Source organism: Jaculus jaculus, chromosome 8 (genome assembly GCF_020740685.1).
Source record: "Jaculus jaculus isolate mJacJac1 chromosome 8, mJacJac1.mat.Y.cur, whole genome shotgun sequence".
NCBI classification, from domain to species: Eukaryota; Metazoa; Chordata; class Mammalia; order Rodentia; family Dipodidae; genus Jaculus; species Jaculus jaculus.
The window spans coordinates 77,624,301-77,647,593 of NC_059109.1; the positions used below are offsets into that span (position 1 = coordinate 77,624,301).

General features: G+C 46.2%; 1 protein-coding gene across 1 annotated transcript in view; it reads right to left on the reverse strand.

The window, feature by feature from the left end:
• Positions 1-627: 627 nt before the first annotated feature.
• The window catches only part of Tmem132c (transmembrane protein 132C), a 319,106-nt gene continuing 296,440 nt past the window's right edge, over positions 628-23,293 (reverse strand). Inside the window, exons 6-9 of the mRNA XM_045156869.1 lie at positions 11,783-11,988; positions 9,718-9,994; positions 8,503-8,694; positions 628-3,373 (exon numbers count right to left, since the gene is read on the reverse strand). Of these exons, the coding sequence (XP_045012804.1) occupies positions 2,168-3,373; positions 8,503-8,694; positions 9,718-9,994; positions 11,783-11,988 (1,881 nt within the window). The 3' untranslated portion in view covers positions 628-2,167. The remainder of the gene's footprint in view (positions 3,374-8,502; positions 8,695-9,717; positions 9,995-11,782; positions 11,989-23,293) is intronic.

The window sequence follows — 23,293 nt, forward strand, 5'->3', positions numbered from 1 at the left end:
AGGAGGGATGACTGGAGTGGCTGCCCCTCACCTGTGGCTGTGTATCGCCCTTGCTCACTTTTGCAGTTTACTGCAAGTTTAATATTAGTTACCATTTACACCCCATTGTAATTTTTGTTTGCTAAAATATTACATTTTTGTAAATCTTTTGGAACCTGCTTGCTCAACTACCATGTACTATTGAAACCTATGCTTGTTTATACTATAAAATCCCTAACAAACTTGAGTTTGGGGCTGATGCCATTATGGAGAGATTAGTCAGTCTGCCTGCATAATAAACTTCCTCTCCTTCACCTGATGGAATGCTGGTCTCTTGACTCCCAGCAATTCCTGTAACAAAGTCAAAGTCTGCTTTGGTGAGTGAGTGGGCCATCACTACACCCATCCTCATCCAGGATTTCTCCAGGATGAGCGAGCCAACACCTTTCTCTGTCCTTGCCTAGGCAGGCCATGTATGTATTTGATCAAAATTCTCCTTATTAGGAATTACTCTTTGTCTACACGGTTACTGAATGAGTATTTTGCTTTTTCTATCACCTAAAAGTTTACTTCTTCAGTAGGCTGTTCATGTCCAGGTGGGGTGCAGGAAGGAAATGAAATAAGAAAATCCCACACAACACTGACTTGTCAAGTCATGGGAAGCACTTTAATGACGACTGCGATCACAGATATAAATAAATAGCTTCTTTCCATCTATAATAAGAGCTATAAATATATGTGCAAAAGGTTCAACCAAAGTTACAAGGCTTTGAGGACCTTTTATTAGCTACTGATTTCAGTAATAAAAAAAAAATGAAGACAGTGACCATCCTCTGGTATATTCATAAGTGATGCCCTACTGAGAGAGCTAATGAACTGCCAAATGTCCCCTCCCTGTCCTAGCTATGAACAGAGCCCAGGGCTCTGGTCATCTTGGTTTTCACCTCAAACATACTGTGCTGAGTAAATGCACTATTGCTTTCAAAGCCATAGTTGATTGATAAGCTAACATAGATTTTATCTTTTGAGTTTTTGCCCAATAAAGTAAAACAACTACTTGACTAGTCCCTTCAAAAGGTTCTTTTCTTTTAACTTTTTTAGCATGCTCATTGCCAGCAATGGTTATATTTTGTGGTAGATATGTCCCATAAGGCTAGATTAGATGACTTGTGCAATGTCTCTCAAATCTGATAAACTCTATGTAGTGACATCCCTATACCCACATGGATGCCTTTTGGCCACCTCATACTGGAATAGCCATGAGCAACGTCTCCCTCACTGGCCTAAGCCTGTGCTGGTACGGACGGCGCTGTGGGTCCCACAATGACTGCCCTCCATGGAAGCACTTCCTGTAATGCTGAGCACTTCCTGTAATGGTAAGAAACAATGTCCAGTGAATATCAAGTTAGGGGAGATATAAAAATACATTAAAATTATAACATAAAAATGGATTAAATGACACTGGTTTCTGAAAATATCTTCTAACAATAATGAATAGCAATATAATTTGCATTTCATTTAGAAAAAACACAGCACTTGGTCCTCAGAAATAAACATTGAATGTAAATGAAATGGAAGTCTAGTTAAGACACAAAAAGGAAATGTGGAGAAGAGAAGTGATGTCCAACCAAAATTTAGCATTCTTCAGGTCCCCCCAGAGGCGACTGCCATTTAGATTTACTTCTTCTCCTGCTCCAGGTAGATGGTCACAGGCTGTCTTTGGAAACATGAACACTGTATTAAAATGGAACATATCTCTTAGCAGGCCCTACTTTAATATTTTGTTCCTTTATTAGAAATATAAAACCATGATAATTTGTGTCTTTTATTTGTCTTTTTGTATTTTTTAACAAATAAGTTTTGGTAGCATGTCTGCATTATATTTTCCTCATAAAATAACCCTCCCAACTCTGACCAGAGCAGTTAATTGTCTTTGTATTACCAATGCCCCTACCCATAATCAGTGACTCAAAGTTGTGAAAATCCACTGTCCTCAATTGCTAAAAAATCCTTGATACAAAAATGTCTTTTCCCTGGCTTTGAAATGCCCAAGTGTCTTTTCAGAAGCCCCAGCCTTTTCTCATTATCCTGCTGAGTGCTCCCTCTGATGCCAATAGGTCCACTTCCAGAACTGGACTGTGCTACAAGACCCATAGAAGCCATCCAAGCTGGTGTTATGTCCAGAGTGCTACGCCTTTTCTTGGAGTTTCTCAAGGTAGGTTCTGAGTTCCTGGGAGGCACCCACGTCTAGACCTTGGCAAACCCACTTGATGTCTTCTTCATTGCTGCCCAGGATGGAGTTGGCTGTGGGGCAGCTGTCATCGGGTGAAATGGTTGTGAAGCTGGCAAATTTCACCTTCTTCTGCTTGGAGGTGGGTGAGTGTATGGACTCCTGCTTTGGCTCCTTGCCCTGCCACTCCCCAGAGACTGCTGGCCTGTGTACCTGACCGTGCACATGCTTCTGTAAGCCACCATTGAGAAGCAGGTGGTTGCTCTCCTCACAGTGTCCTGGCCCACGGTCTATGATGGTTGTGTGCTCATCCTGGGGTGGTGATAAGTCTCCGATGCTCTCCAGGAGCTCTGCCTCATTGCCCAGCCATACCCAGTCATGTGAGTGGGTCATGGATGCCTGGCCTTCCAGGGGCATCTGTTTGTGCCTGTACTTAAAGGCGAAGGTAGCACAGTTGATGAGAAAAACAAGGATGGCCAGGCAGAAGACTCCCAGGAGAGCATACATGCCAATCTCCAGGTCGCTGAGGCCACGAGCTGTCTGCACCAGGCCATTCTCCTCCAGTGTACCTCCTGCCTTAGGGAGGTCCACAGGGGCTGGGAAGTTCGTGAAGTCAATGGGGATATTGTGTAGCTGAGCCTCACCTGACAGTCTGGCCCCATCCAGCCGGCTACTCTTCACCACCTTGTTGTCCAGCAGAGACTTGGCTGTGGTTGTGACTCTCCGCAAGGCCCCTTCTTCACGATCGACAGGAGAGCTACCATGCCAGTGTCCATCTACACCTGGATGCTCAAGGTCCTGGCCCTTCTGCCGGCGGTCACTGGCATGGTTCTTGATCTCTTCTTCATCCTGGTCCCAGGCTCGGCTGGAGTCCATATCCTCCTGTCCATATTTGACCTTGACATGGCCAACACCCATGGCCAGCACACTCTTGCGTTTGGATTTCTGGCAGGTCTCAGCAATTGTCACATCTACACGGAGCAGTGGGCCCTGGCCTTCCCCTTCAGCCACTACAGTCAGCCACCTGGGAGAGTGAGCCTGAGGGATGGACACAACAGCTTCATCTAAGGAGGTGGCAGCCAGGGAGAAGTCCTTGGTGTCATAGATATCCAGGGGGGTCAGAGAGCCATCACTGAACTGTAGCCAAGTGCTGACCATGGCTTCCTGCAGGAAGAGAGGTAGTTAGGATCATCTAAGGTAGTGCTTTGTCTCTAGGAATGCCCCAGTACAATCCCAAAGAAATAGTAAATGAACCAAAGTGCACACCTCGTTGCTAATGAATGAGGGGAGAATGCAGGTTCACATCAAAGTCAGAGGTGGTGCCTTAACATAAAGAGAACATTTTTGACATAAGCCTCCCAAGAAAACAAGTATGAACTTCCAGGTCTCCATGGTCAAGGACAGACCTTGCATCACACTGCCATATGATCATGTTCTCAGGCTGGTCTCCCATGACAAAGGCACAAGGGGCTGGTGGGTGGGGAATCAGAACTGGGAGACAGTGTTAAAGCCCAGGATATTAAAAAACAAAACAAAACAAAACAAAACAAAAAACTTTGAGAGGAGGTTCAGATATCTGGCACAGAGGTTTGTTCCTATAATCCCAGCCCTGGGGAGGCAGAAACCGAGAATCCCTGGGGCTGGCTCGCTAATCTAGAGGAATCAGTGAGCTTCACTCAGTGAGAGACATTGTCTCAAGTAAGGTGGAGAGGGACTGACAAAGATATCTGACATTGATCTCTGGCTTCTGCATGCATGCATGCACACATGCAAAGACAAAACGAAACTCCTTTTCCTTCCTCAGCATCCCCAGTGGGTCATAGGAAACAGAAAGAAACAAACACATTGTTTCATTTATGTGTGATCCTGCTGTGCCATGAAAGACACTCTGCAGGATCAGCAGGTGACAGGCCACATGCTCGCAGTGCACCACATCACCTGGTGGACTTGGTGCTACTGCTTGATCTTTGCTTGCAGTGAGCTTTCCTGGAGAGTTTCACCAGAAGAGAGGAGCTCAGGCTAGTGAGAGGCACTGAGTTACTGCAAACACCCACTACTGTCAGTGCCCAAGAACTGCATAAAGCTCCCACTGTGAACAGCCAAGGAAGTCTGGGAGCTCCTGGCTTGAAAATGCCCTCATCCCACTTTCGAATGCCTAGCAAGTGCTCAATAAACAAAAATGTCCCCTGCTAGTTCAGTGATGGCCCAACGACACCATTATGCCAGGGTAGGCGAAGATCCACCTAGCTAGGACGAGGAGAACCACCTCTGGTGGGGATGTGCCAGGAAGACTCCTTCGAGAGTCCAGTTCTTCAGAACCTCAGCAGAGCAGAGCTACAGAACTCCCCTGAATGTGCAGGAGAGGGGACTCTGTGATTCTAACCATGGGGGATAAAGAACCAATACCCATAGAGTACAAATTAGGGGTCAGCTGCTGTTCAGTCTTTTATATAACCCTAAACACTTCTCTCACAGGACAGGTGAGAGTAACAAAAGTTAAGCACCTTATCCTCAATCATGTGTTTAATAAGAAGCAGGATTCAGGTTATCCTGTGGAGCCCTGATGTGCTGTCACCTGGAACCCATCACTGCCAAAGGCCCACCCAAAATCACTATGCTCAGCCTTCATACAGAAATCTCATGTCTGGACAGTGCTGACCACCATGCCTTCCAGTTCATTTGTTTGGACACACCCTGCTAATGTCACCAGAGGAAGCTATGGGGCCCTCTCCACATATGTGGGATGGGAGTATCCTATTCACTGAGCAAAATGTCTCCATCCGAAATCAAACCCACATTTGCCTGAAGCTGACTCAAAGTGGGATCTGGTATGCATCATTCCACACAAGAACTCTGCAGGACCGAAGCAAAGCAAGGCGAGGACAATGCAGATCTCTGCTGGTTGACAGGAGACGAACTCCAGTCCACAGCTGGGCAGTCTGTGCCACAACAGTCTGCTTGAGAATACCCATGGGGGGCTGGAGAGATGGCTTAGTGGTTAAGGTGCTTGCCTGTAAGGCCAAATGACCCAGGTTCAATTCTCCAGGACCCATGTAAGGCAGATGCACAAGGTGGCACATGCATCTTGAGTTGATTTGCAGTGGCTAGAGGCCCTGGTGTGCCTCCCCTCTCAGATAAATAAAAATAAAATATTTAAAAAAATAAATATACATGGGAAGAAAAGCATGTTAATACTGGAAATAATAGAAGAATTGAAAAAGACTGGATTAAAATAAGCAAAGAGAGAAACAATAGCTGATGAAATAACACAGTAAAGGGAAATTAGACACAGTAAAGTAGAAACCAAATAGAGTGAGCAGAAGAGCCGAGGTCTGTGAAGAACTACAGTTTCTGTGTATGAAAAACCCAGAGCTGGAGGTGCAGCATAGGCCTGTAATCCTAAAACTCAGGGGTGGGTGGAGGCAAGAGGGTCAGGAGTTCAAGGCAAGCATTGGCTACATAGAAATGGAGGCCAGTCTGGGCTACATGAGACCCTGTCTTTGAATAAAAAAAAGCAAAAAGATATGATGGAGAATGGAATTTCAAAGGGGAAAGTGTGGGGGGGGGGGAGGGAGGGAATTACCATGGGATATTTTTTTATAATCACGGAAAATGCTAATAAAAATTAAAAAAAAAAAAAAGAAAAAAAAAAGGAAAAAGGGCTGGAGAGATGGCTTAGTGTTTAGACACGTGCTTGTGAAGCCTAAGGACCCCAGTTCAAGGCCCAATTCCCCAGGACCCCCATTAGCCACATGCACAAGGGGGCGCACGTGTCTGGAGTTTGTTTGTATTGGCTGGAGGCCTTGGCGTTCCCATTCTCTCTCCCTCTCTCCCTCTCTCTCTCTCTTTCCCTCTTTCTCTCTGTCTGTCACTGTCAAATAAAATAAACAACAACAACAAAAAAAAAAAAAAAGAAAAGAAAAGAAAAAGGGAACAAAAGTAGAAGAAAAAGAAAACAATTGAGAATTAATCAAGGCATGGTTTAAATAGGAGGAAAGGTGCCCAAGGGAGAATTTGTGCCTTGGCAGACACAGCAAACTTATTTACTCAAAACAAAACAAATTAAAAAAAAAAAAAAAACATGGGAATAGGAAGAAATGAGGCAACAAAAAGTCAGGTCAAAATACATAAATGAGGGCTGGGGATACAGCTCAGTGGTTTAAGGTACTTGCTTGGGAAGCCTGAAGGCCTGAGTTTAATTCCTTAGTTCCCAGTAAAGCCAGATATACAAAGTAGCCCACATGTCTGGAGTCTGTTTAAGTGGCACTAAGTCCTGGTGTGGCAGAAGAGTGATGGAGTATCTCACCTGATGTTCCTCTCTGGCCTCTGCAGGCGAGTGGCTCCCACTGAAGGCAAGCATATAGGACACCACAAGGGCACAATCACCAAACACACTAGATCACACCCATGTGTGTGCACACACAAGCAAAAATTAAAACTTAAAAAAATAGAGCAACAAATTCTGCTGTTTGTAGTTGGGAGGTGAGAGAGTTGGGAAGCTGGGGAGGAGCTCTGCACCATGGCTGGTGCTGAGGGGGATAGAGGAGGATAGGGAAAGAGAAGTAATGTGTGGTTAGAGAGAGCTGAGAGGCACCCATACAATTACAATAACCAGCTAAGAAATGGGGACTCAGTCACCCACGGCCAGGACCTGGATTCCTCTAGTAATGTCCCCTAGTGTGGCAGCAGGGTCTTCCCCAGGATGAGGACTTGGCTTCATGGTTCCCTGAGCACAGAGCTCAGCTGAGAATCTGTCAAATGGGGAGCTATTGTAAGCTGCTGGTGGTAACTGTTACACAGCAGTACAGAGCTGATACACCGCTGAGCACTGAGTCCCTTCACTGAGATTCATCTGGGAGCTGACAGTTGGGACAAGGAATCCATGCAGTTTGTGCATAGATGCTCAGCCATGTTGACAAGTAGAGTCTGAACCTGGGATTGTACACAATCCTGCAAGGCAGCTGAGATTTCATATTCTTCCCCAGACATGAGCAACCTCCTGGTCTTTGCTCTACCTGGACCTCTGATGGTTACTGTGCTCTGTCCCTGCAGCATGCCTCCTTGGACACTGTCATATTCCTGTTGTGGTATGGCAGGGACTGTATCCCTATTGTTATCCCTTCTGATCTGGGATCTTTTGCTTATTCCAGCCATGGGGTACTGCCCCTCAAATATGTCCCTACCTACCTAGGGGCTTAACTGAAGTCTCCTAGACTGCCAGGGAATTGCCAGAGGAAACTGACTCTGAAGCTGAGTTCCTGGACCATGTGGCATCTGCCCTGGTGTTGTCCCAAGGCCCTGGCTGCCTCTGCTCAAATGGTAACCAAAGCAGTGACAATCGCATCATGAAGGGCAGACCGTAGCACAAGACACAGATGATGCTAATGTAACCCTCAGTGAGCTGCTGTTGGTCCCTCTCTAAGGACTGAGATACAGGTGGCCAGGATCACCAAGGTGGTTAGGAACAGAGCTGTCTAGTCCTGTGCTCTGGTTCTGGAATTTTCCTTCACATAGGCATTTTCCCAAAACAACAATGGAAGCAGCAAGGTCAGTTGTGTGTGGACCTTTCCTCTCCTCCCTTTCCCACCAGCTCTATCTCACTCACTGGCCCGTGTTTGTGGAGCACCTATTGTGTGCAGTCCTGGGATGGCTTGCAGACAATGTGAATAGAGGGTTGGTCCTCTGGTTGCTTTCCATGATGGAGAAACATAAGCACAAATGGGAGCCCAAATAAATAATAATTTCAGATGCTAGAAAGGGCACCAGGGGAGTGTGGGAAGGAGGTGGATCTAGATGGGACAGTGAGGGATGAACTGGTGAACAGGAGTGTCTCTGAGCTGGGGCTGAAATATGGGTGAAGCTGCATTCAGGGTGGGCCCAGGCAGGTGTGTCCCAAGCCAAAGGATCAGCCCAGACAGAATCTTAGAGAATCTTGGGAGGAAGGGAGCTGTGGAGACAGAACCCACCAGCAGTAACACATACAGTATGAGGAAACACAGTCTTTTAGGTACAAATAAAGCCCCTGGAGGGGCTGTACCAAAAAGACTCATTCTGGCCAAAGCTCCTCTTCCCTGGGGATGGCAACAGGAAGGAGAGAGGAATCTGGTACCGTCTTTCCTCTGGGAAGGGGCTGTGGAATGGAATGGACACACCCAGAGGCTTGAAGGTGAGCTGAGCCTTTGTGCCCATTCAGAGAGGCTGTTCTATGAACCTCCCACCTCTTCTCTTCCTCCACAAAACAGGAAGTGTGGCTGCCCTGCACCCTTCCACCTTGTTCTCCTCTTGGCCCCTACCTGCTTGGGGGCACGCAGCAGCTCCTCCGCTGTGGCCGTGGCCATGGTGGCCTTGCTGTTCCCTGAGATAGGGTGCAGGCTAACAGACAGCCCAGCCACAAGCTGGATGGCCAAGTCCGTCACAGACACCTTGTCATCTAGCACGGTTATTGTCTTCTCTGCCAGGATGGAGTCAGACAGTGGGGACAACACCTGTGGAAATGGTGGACACAGATCATCATGCCCATTTCCAGATGCAGGAACCCTTCCCCACAACCTTGCTCCAACCCAAACAGGACAGAGGTCCAGAATCCAGGCGAGGGAGCCACACAGCTCTTTCACTCTCAACACTGGCCCATGAGCTTTCGTGAGAAGCAGCCATCTCTTTCCTGACACTGGTTCTGTTTGTAAGTGGAAATAAATGTGAAAATCCATTACTTTTTAAAAGTACTATTTAGATGAGGTACTCTTTTGTAAAACACAACCTGGTTAACTGTACATGGTGATCTGTAGACTGGAATCATAAAGAGTTACCTACAAACTGATTTTGTGTGGTAGGAATCAATTCCTAGTGGTCAATGGGATTAACTGGGGGAAATTAATTGTAAACAGTCCCCAACTCCCTCTACCAGTATGCAGCATCTATGCTGACCATTTCTTTCTGCCTCATCTTACAAGCCAAATGTTGGGCTGGTAGTATCCACATGAAATGATGGGGCAGTGTCAAGCCTTCACTCATAGTGTAAGCATCCCAAATGACATTCTGCATGGATGGTAACAGTAGGATGGGACTTGAAGGATAGAGGACAAGGTCACCGATGGCTTCATCATCTGTCTTGAAATTGACCTATCTTGAAATCATCTTACATATTTGAGAAACAGGTATGAAGTAGAACTATGAAGAGTTTGTTGAAAGGCAAAGTAATAGTGACTGGAAGAAAGAGGCCTTGGGAAGGAGAACCCAAGCTAGCCCAGTGTTCATAGCAGCAGCACATAGAGGGCGAAGGCTAGTCCTGAGTGAGTGTAAGTTGGAATCTAGAGAGTGGAAGCTAAGTGGGAGGATCTGAGGTGAGACTGGGGGAAAGCTAGGTGGGTTCTCATGGGGGATCTGGGAAGGAGATTGGAAGAGATGATCCAAGCCTACATTCTGTTCCCATGTTGGCCTCTGGAGCCATTGTTGGCCCCAGAAAGCATGCTCTGGCTTGGATGGAGAGACCCTGAGCTCCTGCTTCCTACCTGAATGGTTGTCATCCCGACCTCCCGTCCAACCAGGACCCTGCTGTCCTGCAGGGCGGCCACATGTGGAGCCTCCAGCTTCATGAACTTGGCTACCAGATGGGTGATGTCAAACTGCCAGTCAGGACTGAGCAGGTGGTTCAGCTGGCTCCAGGGTCCTGCACCCTCAGACACAAATTGGGTGAGGACACGAACAGTGGCATGCTGGAACTGCAGGGCACAGCCTCGGCCCCGCTGCTCTTCTTCTTCCTCCTCCTCCTCGCTGTCACGTGTGGGCCTGTGGGGGAAAGATGGGTACTTGCTTACAGATTTGCAGAACACTAGATACATGCCTTCACCTGGGGAGATAACATTCAAGACAGGAACCACAGAACCTTTGGGAATTACAACTATCATTCAAATGCCCCAAGACTATATACAGCTGGCTACCATCTTACAGAGCACAGCTCTAGAATGTTCTGCCATTGGAAAATACTCTAGTGGACAGAGCTGGATCACCATGTTGATGGAACAACTCCCACTCTGAGTTCTACATGTAAAAAGTTTAAATCTCACATTACTATAAGGCAAACCTGTCATTATTCTCATGTTCAGATTGTGATTAAGGCATGAAGGGGTGGGTGTGGTAGCTTGTGCAAGCTCACAAGATGGCAAAGACTTGGCGAGTCTTGGTTCTGTCCCTTCAGGGATTTAGGGCAATCTCTCTCCCTCAGCCACCCATGAGCCCTGCTGTAGGAAGGAACTGCTTCCTACCAGCAGACCAAGTTCATTGCAGAAATAAATCTGTCCTGGCTCCTCTTCTTTCTTGAGGAACACTGACTTGTGGCCCTATGGTCCTGGGGGCTGCTAAGAAATTTCCCCAAGTTTATGATGCAGAAGTATAGCAGGAAGTGGGGAGCCTCTGCAGCAGCCCTAACTTAGCTAATATAGGTTAAATTGGGGAACTGGACTCCAAAGAACCAGAGGTACTAGGGATAAGAAGATAGCTCATTCTGAAATTGAGATTCCCAGCACACATGTAAATGCTAGTTGAGTGCGATGTTCTGCCTGTAATCCCAGTGCTCAGGGGCCAGGCAAGGGCAAGCTAAGTAATTAGACTAACTGAACCAGCAAGCTCTGGGTTCAAGTGAGAGATCTTGGGTCAGTAAATACAGTGGAGAGTGATCACAGAAGACACCTGATGTCAACCTGTGGCCTCCACATGCACCTGCTCAACACTCACACACACAGCACACATGGAGAGAGATAGAGAGAGAGGGAGAGGGAGAGGGAGAGAATATGAGAGAGAATGAACCAGAAGTTGCTGTTCCAGTGAAGATGTCCTTGTATTCTCTAATGAGTGGCCAGGCTCAGGGCATAATGATACTATGTAGAACAGAAGATAGTGCTGGCGTTGAACAAAACTCTTGGTCCCTGGAGCTATGGGGCTGGAGAAGATGTGCTCCTCCGGACTTCACATTTGGAGGAGGCTTCTTTCTAAAGAGAGGCAGATGGGGTACATGAAGCATGGGGACAGCTTGGGCTCCACAGCACTTGCCGTGTAGTGGTTGTGGGCCTGGCTAGGGTTCCCCAGGGCTCAGCCACCATGGAGGGCTGCTGTGAGAATTAAGGACACGTGAGTTGTGGGAACATCAATACCTCCTTTTGAAATAGTGTGTGCATATATGAATATGTGCATGTGTTGGGTGCACATTAGTGTGCAGGTACATGTACATGCAAGTGGAGGCCAAAGACAATCCCAGGTGTCATTCATCAGATGTCATCCATTGTTTTTAGCAGGGAGTCCATTGACTTGGAGTTCACCAAGCAGGTTAGACTGACTGGACTGTAAGCCCTGGGCGGGGCAGGGGGGTCTTCCTATCTCTGCTTCCCAAAGGGTTGGGATCCCAAGTTTATACACTATCATGCTGGGCATTTATGTGGGCTCTGGGGATTAAACTCAGGTTCTTACACTTGTGAGGCCAGTACCTCACCAGCTGAGACTCCTTCTTGGTCCTTTAAAGTATAAATCCGGAAAAGAAAACAGATGCTCTTGTGGTTCAGGGCATTTCCCCATCTTGCTCACCTTTTGCTGGTCACAATGGGAACACGCCAGCCCTTAATCTGGCTGAGCTCTGTGTCAGAGACCTCGATCTGTAGGGGCAGCCGTGGCACCCACACAGTGACATTCAGGGGTGCACTTAGGTACTGGTATGTGAAATTCACCACAGTATCCACCTTGCCCTTTATTTCTTTGCCATTGACAAAAACATAGTCGCAATGGTCAGACACCTGCAAAGACAGAGGGAAGGGATGGAGTTCACAAGGCCCTGCCAACCACCCATACAGTTTGATGCATTTTCTTACAAAGTATGCTTGTTCAATTCAACTTGCTCCAAATGTGGAGCCTGACACAAGGATTTGGTACCATTGGTTCAGTTGGGAACTGATCTAAGAGAACAAGAGTGAAGGGGCACACTGAGAAAGATGGCACAAGGGGAAAAGACAGTTGGAAGGTGCATTTACATCAGCTACTCCAATTACAGGACTCAGTTTCTCAGTGCTTCATGGAAGTGTCCAGAATTGTCCAACCAGGAGCAAGAGTTGAGATATCTATAAGATCCTATTTATCAGGTTGAAGGTTCTGCCTTGAACAGAAAGCAGAAAATAGCTTTAGACAAAGGCTTGTGTGGTAGTTTGAATGTGTGTCCCCACAGGTGATTATTAAGCTTGAAACTTGGGTCTCCAGCCCCTGGCTGGAGGAGGTGTCACTGGGGGTGAATCCTGGGATCCGGCCCAAAGGTGTACTCAGGGGCAGATTTGAATTCCAGCCCAAAGATATGCAGAGAGATTTGAACTCTGAGGGTCCTACTTGCTGCTGGCTCTTGACTGCTGCTTTTTGGTGTTTGTTGGCTGGTGGTTTCTCTCTCTGCTTGGATTTATCAATGGGAACCAGCTTCTTCCATCATAGATGGAACTTCCCTGGTATCTATGAGCTTAAAATAAATCCCTTCCTCCCATAAAGTGTTTCTGGTTTGGATGCATGCCAGCAATGTGAAGCTATCTACTACTGCTTGCAATTAAAAAGAAGTGAACTTGTAACTCTCAAGCTTAAAACTGGGTGGGCCAAAGGAATGTGACATGGGCAGCAGAAGCATCAGGAAGCCTTACCATGGCCCAGCTTATCCAGCCTCCAAGGCTATCAAGAGGCCAGTGCCTCCCCCACAGCAGTGTTCTCACTGTCCTGTACACCCTCTTTGTTCCCATAGCTCTGATATCCTCCATCACAGCCAGGCTCCTTGGTCTAGAGACACAATGTGTGGTGGTTTGAATCAGGTGTCCCCCATAAATTTATGTGTATTGAATGCTTGGTTTCCAGCTGGTGGAAGTCTGTTGTTGGAGGAAGTGAGTTGTTGGGGTGGATGAAGTTTATCAGCTTGCCAGAATTAGTGTGGCTTACTTTCTTGCTGTTGTCTTCTATCTGCTGTGGCAGAGGTGATATCCAGACCTTGTTCATGCCATCATGAGGCTTCCCCTCAGGACTAAGCCAAAATAAAAACTTTCCTCCCATCAGTTGCTTTTGGCCAGGTGCTTTGGGCCAGTGGTGAGATGTTAACTGCAATACCCTGTCATTTCTGTTCTGATTTGACCTAGGTCAAGGGTCCCTGAGATACCCTTCCCATCCCCTGGTATTATTACATTTGTATTACAGTTATTCATTATGTGAAAATCTCACTGGTGACATCCAACCTGCATTCCTTTTTCACTTCCCTTCCTCTGTTTTGTTGCCTCATTCCTTTTGTCCTCCTTCTTCATCACCCATGTCAAAATGTTGATGGACAGTGCAGGTATTGTGAAGGTACTGGTGATAACTGTTGGGTCATGAATGCACCATATGGTTCATGTCGGAGGAATAGTGCCCCAAAATAGGCCTTTCTATCCTGTGGCTTTTACATTCTTTACACCCACTCTTCTGAAATGTTCCCTGAACCTTAAGGGGTGTGACGGAACTCTTTGGTGTTGAGCTCTCCATAATCTCTTATTTTCTGCTCTGATGAAGTTTGAGTCTCCTTGGTGTGTCCTGCCATCTCCATAGAAAAAGTTCTCTGGCTAGCAGTGAGAGAAGCACTCACATTCATTCTGCTACCTCTGCATTGTTCCCTGACAGAGATGACTTGTTCAGTGCTAAGCCATGGACTTTCTCTTCTTGTCATTTTGATGAGTCTTGGGTCTCCCTAGTCTTTGCCACCATCTATAAAAAGAGCTTTTCTAACCAAGAGTGAGAGGAGCATTGATCAAAGGGCATAAACATAGACATTTAGCAGACTTTTTGATGGACACAACCTGTCCATTTAGCCAATGAAAAATGGAAGCTTCCCTCTGGGGTCTATGACCTTTCAAGCTATAAGGTTTTTCTCTTTAAAAAGTATTTCTTTTTATTTATGTGTGAGAGAGAAATACAGACAGGGAGGGAGGGAGGAAGAGAGAGAGAGAGAATAAATATGCTTGTGCCAGGGCCTCTTGCCTCTGCAAATGAACTCTAGATGCATGCTCACTTTGTGCATCTGGCTTTATGTGAGTACTTGGTAATAAAACCTAGGCCTTCAGGCTTTGCCAGCATGTGCCTTTAACAATTAAGCCATCTCTCTAGCCCTAAGCCATAGGTTTTTGACTCAGTTCACAGTACCAGATATGAATTCCCTTCTACCAAGAAGGCCTCATATCTATCCAGGGAACACTTGATTACGCCCTTAATTTATGTGCCACTATTGCACCCATGGGTACATTTTGGCTGGTTGTCATTCAGACTGTAGATGACTTTTCTCCCCCAGTAGCTCAAAGAGTGCCTTTCAGTACTAGAACAGCTAGCTATCAAGGAGATGGTTCCCATGTCAGTTTCAGTTTGATTTCTCCATGTCCTGCAAAAGCAACAGTGCTATCTTCAGCAAAAGGGCCTTATCATTTAGATCTGGTATCCTTTTGCCTCTTTAAGTGTTGCTTTAGAAAAGGTATGGCTCAGAGCAGAAAGAAAGACACACAGACAGATTAAAGATAATAGTCTGCCAGCACCTGTCCTTTGTGTTCCAAAGCTCTTCAAAGTACCATAAAATTCTACTTCCTAAAAGGCAGACCAAATGGTTGAACCTTCACCAGGCCCTTACAGGAAACACCTGAATCACAAAACACTGGAGAGGGTAGGATCAAGTCTAACCTAAACCTTCTACATCTTCCCTCCCTCCCTCTCCTTCCCCCCTTCTCTCTTCTCTAACTCTTGTATATTAGTTATATTTTTCCTCATTTTCTTAGTGGGCACTGACCTGTAACTCCCAGTACCAGCATGGGGCTATCATCCACAATGAGCTTTTGATCAGAGAAACCTACAAGGTTTCCTAAAAGAATGACAGATTTCTGTCAGAGTACTTGATGACCTACCAAAGGTTAGTGGTAAGACCCTATTGCTGAAGACACCATATGCAGCTGACACGTAAAATGGAATGGCATGGCTGGAATCCAGGAGAGAGTCAGTCCTCAGACAGTCAGCGTATCTAGTGCCAGAAGGTGCTACATGGGCGACTGGGGGAAATGACCAATATCTGTCCAAGCAATTCATGGTCTAACCTAACTAGCAACAAATAACCTGGTGTGATGCCCACACAAGTGCAATAGTGGCACACAGCCATGGTGGGGAACCAACTGCTCTTGATTTGGCTAACTGATCCCCTCAGTGGTACGGGACCATAGCTGGAGCTGGGAAACAAGTCAGAACCATATCCAAACGTAAGCCCTCTCTCCAATATCAAGCTACCACCAACCATGGGCTACAAGAGTGCCTACGCCTATTAAACTCTCTATAAAAAAAAAAGTAAGGGTTATTTCATTTGTCCTGGAGCTAACTTACTCTCCGTTGGAGAATCTGCTTCTCTTTTTCAGATAGATGCAGATCCTAAGTAGAGAGCCACCCGATCATACCTCAAAAGGGCCCTGAGTGAAACTAAGGAAAATTGGCAAAACAAGCAAGGGTGCTGTTTTCCTGATGAGCCGGATACCAGCACAAGGGGGAAGGAGACCAACACAGAGAAAAATCAACTCCTACCAAATCAGAGAGCTAGAGCTTTAGAGGCCCCCAACACCTCATCACTGAAGCAGACCAAAAATGAACCCAACATGGCTCAGGGAAATTTTGTGGAAGAGGGGGTGGAAGGAATGTCAGAGTCACATGTTGGGTCAGGATATGCAGAGACATTTATCGTACCAATAACTGTGGGCTAACTCCACAATGCATGACCCATATACCTCAACAAGGAGGGGCCGATGGGGAGGGGGGTAGGTCACGGATGAGCCTAATAATGGTACCAAACTGCCTGTATTTGTGGAATAGAAAACTAATAAAAATAAATAAATTAAAAAAGATGTATTCATGTACAACCCATGGGCATGCCTAGGGTCATGACCATGACTATATCCCACATGGAAGGAGATAGAAGAAAAACATCTGTTTCACAGGCAGGCAGTCAGGGCTGGCAAAATGGTTATGATGCATGCCAAGGATGGTAGCCATGGGTGTAACTGACAAGGAGCAGATGACTGGAAGATAACTGTCTCCTCCCTTAGTGCCTCAGTAATAGTCATGTTCCCTGGAAATAAGGACTGTGGCTCTCCTTATGCTATCTCCATTCACTGAAAACTGAAAGTAGAAAGCAAGTTGAGTAACAAAGAGACATGGGCTATCTTGCACAGTTAACTAAGTTTATGGGATGTCATTTAAATTGGCCCCATGTGTTTGCATCACTTTGGAAACTGTGATATTCTTCAGGGCACAAAGTATATTGTGGACTGGAACTTCCTGTTAAGATGGTAGCATAGTAACCTTGCCAAAGAAACTCTGGGTAGGAGGGAAGAGGCAAGATAATACACATTGGTCTTTTTCACTCTTTTTGGAACTTATTAAGTCAGACCCCTGTAGAGAAGCAGGAGGAAGCTGTGCTATTCAGCGTGAATCAGCTCTAGCCACTACCCAGAAAGTGCTTGTCTTACTTCACAATCACACTGTCCTGTCTGTGCCAGTAAGAAGCTTTGTCCCACTCACACTAGCAAGATAGAAGATCCCAAGGAAGAGGACAAGAGGAAGCAGCTGAGCAGCTCAACAACTCCAGACAGTGCTCTACAGCCTCCCCTCCCCCATACGACAGCACCAGGAGCCAGGAGACTGCAAGAAGCCAAGGATTCTCATTTTCCTGTTCCCCACACAGTACCCAGACCAGCTGAACCAAATCACTGCCCAGCCTGACCAGTGGAGACAAGACAATAGTGCACCAAGGAGGGAACCAGCTTCACAACTCAACATAGGCAAAAATAAAAAGAGAGACAGTTGAAAAGACAGCAGAAACACAATGAATTAATCTAAAAGCTTCTGGCATATTCTCAGGTAGCATTTCCTCACTTGTTTAGAACCACTGACTCAGAGAACCTACAGAGGGCTGACTTAGTCTGGCAAAGTGCACACATGTGCACTTTAGTTACCATCCCTGAGCTAATGAAGTGTCAATGTTGCACCTCAACACACCATGCTACAGTTGTTCATTTCCTTCTCTTCCCCTTTCTAGACTGTCCTAGTGAGGTCTGTGGACCTTACCAAATAACATCTTGTGTCAAGCAATAAACTAGTTTGATGGGTCACCCTCTCTTTCCCCACCTTCTGGGGAACAAGCATGGCTACTCTAGGCCCCACTTTTATCTTCTCTTCACTCTGCTGTTCAAAGGGGCAGCTGTTGAGGGTGGGGCCCAAAGAACTATCTGCTGGGTACAGTGGCATGGAGCAGATGGGAGGGGCCACACAGAGGGGTTTTCTCACTTATGATCAAGAGTGGTTTAAAAACGTTTCCTTGCTGATTAAGGATGGAAACCAATTTTAGCCACTGTCCCAGACTTGTCATTAGCATGTAAACACTGTCTTGGATCTGGGAAGGTATTAGCATAATAGTCTAGAAAGAGTTATGTCAGTAATCATTTCTTTAATCAGTGTTGTAATTTACAGACCATTGTCTTTCCTCATTTATTACCTTTCTGTACTTGGTTGGGAGGAAATCCTGCCTCTCCAGAATATATAAATAATTAGGAGGGATGTCAAAGGCATGAAGTTGCCTGGCACAAGAGAGCCATCATCCCTGCTATTCCTAAAAGTATCACAAATACCTGGGGAAGTCTCTGGATGTATTAATCATGCCCTAAGTGGGAACAGGGCACCACAAAATGATTTAGTACTCCAACAGAAGGAACTAAAACCCAACAGGAATCATTTTATCCCCTTGGCTTCATTTACTGGAATGAACATGGCAAGCATGGGATCAGCCTTTAGAATGTGCCACAGGGTCTGGAGGCAAGGCTGTGTCACAGAGGTTCTGGGTGGGGAGCACCTGAAAGCTTGTCATATTCTGATGTTCATTAAGGGGTTGGCATTTTCTGTTAGCATCACTGATTCCTAGAAGAGAAATGGGATCCAGTTTCCACAGGAAAGCAGAGATGCCTGGTGCAACCACTGATGTCCAAAGAACTCTCTGTTAGCCACCTGGGGACCTCAAGGAAGGTGGTGGACAACATAGCCAGTGGAGCCCATGCCAGCTTTAGATCCTTGAGGGGTGTGTGTGTGATGGAGAGTCATTCATCCAAAAGATGCAGCTATGCTTTTTCATCTCCCACATACCTTTCTTGTCTTTATAATTACTTAGTCTAAATACCATCTCTGCTAACCCTTCCCAAATCCTATGTCTGGGTCTCTAATTGCTTCTTCCACATTGCCACTGTGGGCCAGCTGCAAGTCTCAGTGGGACTCAAGTCCCTTCCATATCAAAATGGCATCATCTAGTGAGCATGGTGTGTTCAATCTCAGACTCATGGTCTGCTGTTTTATTATTAGTCTTCCCCTTAGATGACTGAGGCTGTGTCTGAGTGAAATCCAGGCACAGGGAAATTGAGCTTACTTTCTGGACACACATGGGCTTGTGAATCTACTGTCTGTGAACTTCAGGGGCTCTCTTGCAATGGTGATATCACATTTTGCAATATCCTCACCCACCACTGTCACACCAGCCATTTCTGGAGCTTTGGACTGTGACGAAGGTCCTATTTTGTAGATGAGGAGACCAAGGTCCACTGGGGTTTACACTTTGCTTGTAGTAGAGAGGACCTATTCATTGCAATGAGTTCATGGTCCATTCAGAGTATTTTAAAAGGCCAGTACATATGGAGAGATGGCTCAGCAGTTAAAGGCACTTGCTTGCAAAGCTTGTAAACATGGGTTCAATTCCCCAAGCACCCATTTAGAGCTGGATGCAAAGTGGCATGCACATTTGTGGTTCCAATGTGCCTATAACATTGGGAAGCTGTAGTTATTTGAATGAGATGTCCTTTAGGGGGTCATGTGTTTTCCACAGCTCGTGGCAATTTGGAAAAGTTCTGGGTCCTTTGTGAGGCAGAAACTTGCTAGAGGAGGTGTGTCACTGGGGGTGGGCTTTAGGGTAATACAGTACAGCTTCAAGCCCAGTACTCAGACTACTTCCTTCCTGCTGCCAGAGATATGATGCCCGCCTGGATGTTTGCACTTGTCATGCTTCCCTGCCATGATAAGACTTCCCCTTGAAACTGTAAGCCAAAATAAACCCTTTCCTTCCAAACTTTGCTTCAGGTCAGGTGTTTTGTCCAAGCAACAAGAAGGTACACGCCAAAGAGGTGGAGCCAAGAGAATCTGAAGTCCATGGGCAAGCTAGTCGGAAGTTCCCTTGTAATCTGGCAGTTTGTTTGCAGCAGCAAGAGACCTTGCCTCAAAGAAGGTAAAGCATGGGGACCTGGAGGATTTCCTTTAACCTCTACGCATATGTGTGTGAATGCACAGAGATTCAAAACATATGTAAAATATTATCCATTTATTTTTTAAAATTTATTTTTATTTTAGAGTGAGTATGGGAGAGACAGACGGGGGGGAAGAGACAGAGAGAGAGAGAGAGAGAGAGAGAGAGACTTGGCACGTCAGGTCCTCAGCCACTGAAATCTAACTCCAGATACTTGCGCCAGCTAGTGCATATGTGAAATCTTGCGCTTGCTTCACTTTTGTGTGTGTGTGGCTTACATGGGTCCTTAGGCTTTGCAGGCAAGTGCCTTAACTGCTAAACCATCTCTCCAGCCCTAAAATATTTTTATTTGAGAGAGAGAGAGAGAGAGAGAGAGAGAGAGAGACAAAGAGAATGAGAATGTGACTATGGGCATGCCGAGGGCCTCTAGCCACTGCAAATAAACTCCAGACACATGGGCCACATTGTGCATCTGGATCTTCATGGGTACTAGAGAATTGAAGCCTGGCCAGCAGGTTTTGTAAGCAAGTGCCATTAACTAGAGATAGGCTGTGTCTTTTTGAGTCCAGGCAGGTGACAGATGGTCAGGCAGACCTAGAGCTTTGTAGGGAGTAAAGGAAAGAACTCTTCACAGATACGTGGATGGGGGTGGGGGGGGGAGAACAACAGTGGACAGAGATGCATCTCAGAGCTAGGAGGCGGGCAGTGGGTTGAACAGAATTCTTCAATATTCATGTCCACCCAGAACCTCAGACTGTGGCCTTTGGGACTGTGTAGATGTCATCCATTCCCTAATGAGGCTACACTGGCTCAGATACGTCTTAGACATGTCCTCAACCTGTGCCTGACTTTCTAAACTACTTAAGACCATGGTTTTGACTTCTAGACCCTTTTCAACTCTGGAAATGTCCTTGAATGATATATAGGCTGTACCCTGAATGGCCCTGTAAGCTATTCTAAACATCTTCAGTATGTTCACTGTGTTGTAGCTCCTGGCCTCCTGCCTGGTGGTTGAACATGCTGAGTTTGTGCCTGCCACAGGGCCTTTGCACCCACTTGTTGTCCAAAAGCTTCTCTCCTATTTGCACAATTCACTTCTTATGTTTTTGATGCAGATTTGGATTCTACACAGGGCCAATTTTACGTTGCCCACCTCGGGGTATGACCTAACATCCCTGTGTCTGTGAGGTGAAACCCGTTCAAATGCGTTAACTTAGAAGACTACTAGTTTCCACCAACATAAAGCTAAGAACATTATCAGATGACATTTGAGACCCTACAGCTGTCTCCCCTTGCTTTGCAGTAACCTGTCTATCTGATGTTACCACCCATGGCTTTGGAAAGTGCCTTGATTTATGATCTCCTCTGTTATGTGACTATAAAAGCTTCATAAAAGAACAGAGTATTTGGGACAGCCTGAATCTGTCCATTGGTCATAGTCACTGATATTTGGTTCAAAAATAAATTACTTTATTCCCTTTGTGGTTAGAGCCGTGTTTTGTCTTGACAGAAGCATGTCAGCCCATAGGGAACTTCAGATAAAATTCTAATTGTTTCACTCAAGCCCCTGGATCTAGCCATCTCTAGAGAAGCTGTCTCTTATTGTTCAAATAAGAACATGGGGAAGGGAACAACCTCCCCTGTAGCTTAATTTACACAAGTATGTGCAGAGCAGTTGACTCCTGGATCTACCTGTGCATATCAAGATTGAGTCACCATCATGTCATATATACTCATTCTATTGGTTGTTTCTCTAAAGAATCCTGATTAAGCCAGGTATGCTGGTGCACACCTTTAATCCTAGCACTTGGGAGGCAAGAGGTAGTAGGATTGCTGTGAGTTCTAGGCCACCCTGAGACTACATAGTGAATTCCAGGTCAGCCTGAGCTAGAGTGAAACCCAACCTTGGAAAGCCAAAAAAAGTCCTGATTACTACATGGCTTGAACAGAAAATGTTCCCCACAGGCTGATATGTTTGAACACTTGGTCCCCAGCTATTGACATTGTTTTGGGAGGCTGTGGGACCTTTAGGACCTGTCACCTAGCTAGTAGATCACAGTGGATGCCACATCTCTGCTTCCTGGTCTGCCAGGATCTGACAAATACTGCAAGCTGCTGCCACCATTGCCTGAACCTCCATGATGGACCATACTTCCTCCTAGAAGTTGCTTTGTTCAGGTTTAAGTCACAACAATGAGACGAGTAAGTAATACAGATGAGAAGTACTTTCTCCCTCCTTAGGCAGGGGTGTCTGTTCCCTTGCTATGTGGGTGTCACCTCTACAGGGTTTATGATCATAAACACATAGACTCTTCAGAAACCTGGGGCTTTTGTCAAAGAACTCAGAGCTTATGAAATAACAGTAAGTTCACTAGAACAAGGTTTAATGTTGGTAGGAGCCTTTGTCCCAGGAAAAAAATGGAGCTTGTTATTCCAGGGAGTTGCTCCTGTCCTAGAGCATGTAGGCTCCAGGGTCATGGGGGACAAGCTGCCTGCTGATTGCCTGGTTGGAGTGTTTTCAGCTCTGTCCCACCATCTATCTGGGCTTGTGCCCTGGAGGTCAGACAGGTGGTACTGCAAAGTTCCTGAGTTTCTCCACTGACACTCTGAATGCACCATACCCCCTCCCCAACATTATTAGTGCCTTGCCACCTGAGGCTGCAGTAACGCAAGGGTGGGAGCCTCTAGGGTATTCATCACAAGTGTTCCAGTGCCAGCTTCAGCTGGATGAGGAGCACAGAGAGCCCTGTCCAGCTGGAGGCTTGGTGTCATTATACCCCTGCTAACCCGCTCTGCTGCCCCTCCTGGGGAGTCACCCCATCCACAGTTACCCCGCCCCACCGCTCTAGCAACACCTGTCCTGAATGCTTCTGCGCCTGCTGCTGTTGGCCTCCATCCATCACAGCAGGCTACGCTCCACAAGCGTGGGACTTTTCTCTGCCTTATTTACTGCTGCATTTATAGGCCCAGAGTGATCCCTAGAGAATAGCCATGAATCTTTGCTGAGTGAATTCGCATGTGATTTATGAAGACACTGGTCAGACTGTGTGTTATTCAAGCATCAGAGAGGGCAACTGCTGCCAGGCCATTTATAGTGTTTCACTGGCTGCATGACACAGCTTTATTCCAAAGGCATGGGATCAGACACTGCAGTGTCACTGGGACACTGGAAAGGTGACCAAGTGTACCTATTCTTCTCCTCCACCCAATGTCCTGGAGTTACTGTTAGGGTGGAATCTTAAGGCATTGGGAGCAGTTTGAGCACTGGCTGTTCCTGATATTTGGTGGTGTCTATGTGCTTGGATCTATGAAAGTGAGCCAGCTTCTTCTGCCATTGACGGTGTTCCCCTGGGATTTGTAAGCCTGAAGTAAACCCCCTTCCTCCCATGAACTGCGTTTGGTCAGGTGTTGTCCAGGTGACTACAACAGTGGCCCTCCTTGGCAGAGACTGGGGCTCCTATGAACATGTATTCCAGGCCCAGGGCAGGCAGAAGCCTCAGCTTGGGCATTTCTACATTTATTGGATCCAGTGATTTCTGTTGTAATATTTTTCTGGTTCCATGTCTATTATATTATCAAAATAATTAGATGAGAAGTCAAAAGAAACATTGCTGCTTTAAGGGAAGGAGGACAAGTGTCAATAGACCACTTTGGAAGGCAACCAAAATATAAGGTGTAATATTACAGGGAAGGGTAGATAGATAAATGAATTTAATAAAATGTTCACAGTAGAATCCAACACTTGGGTATAT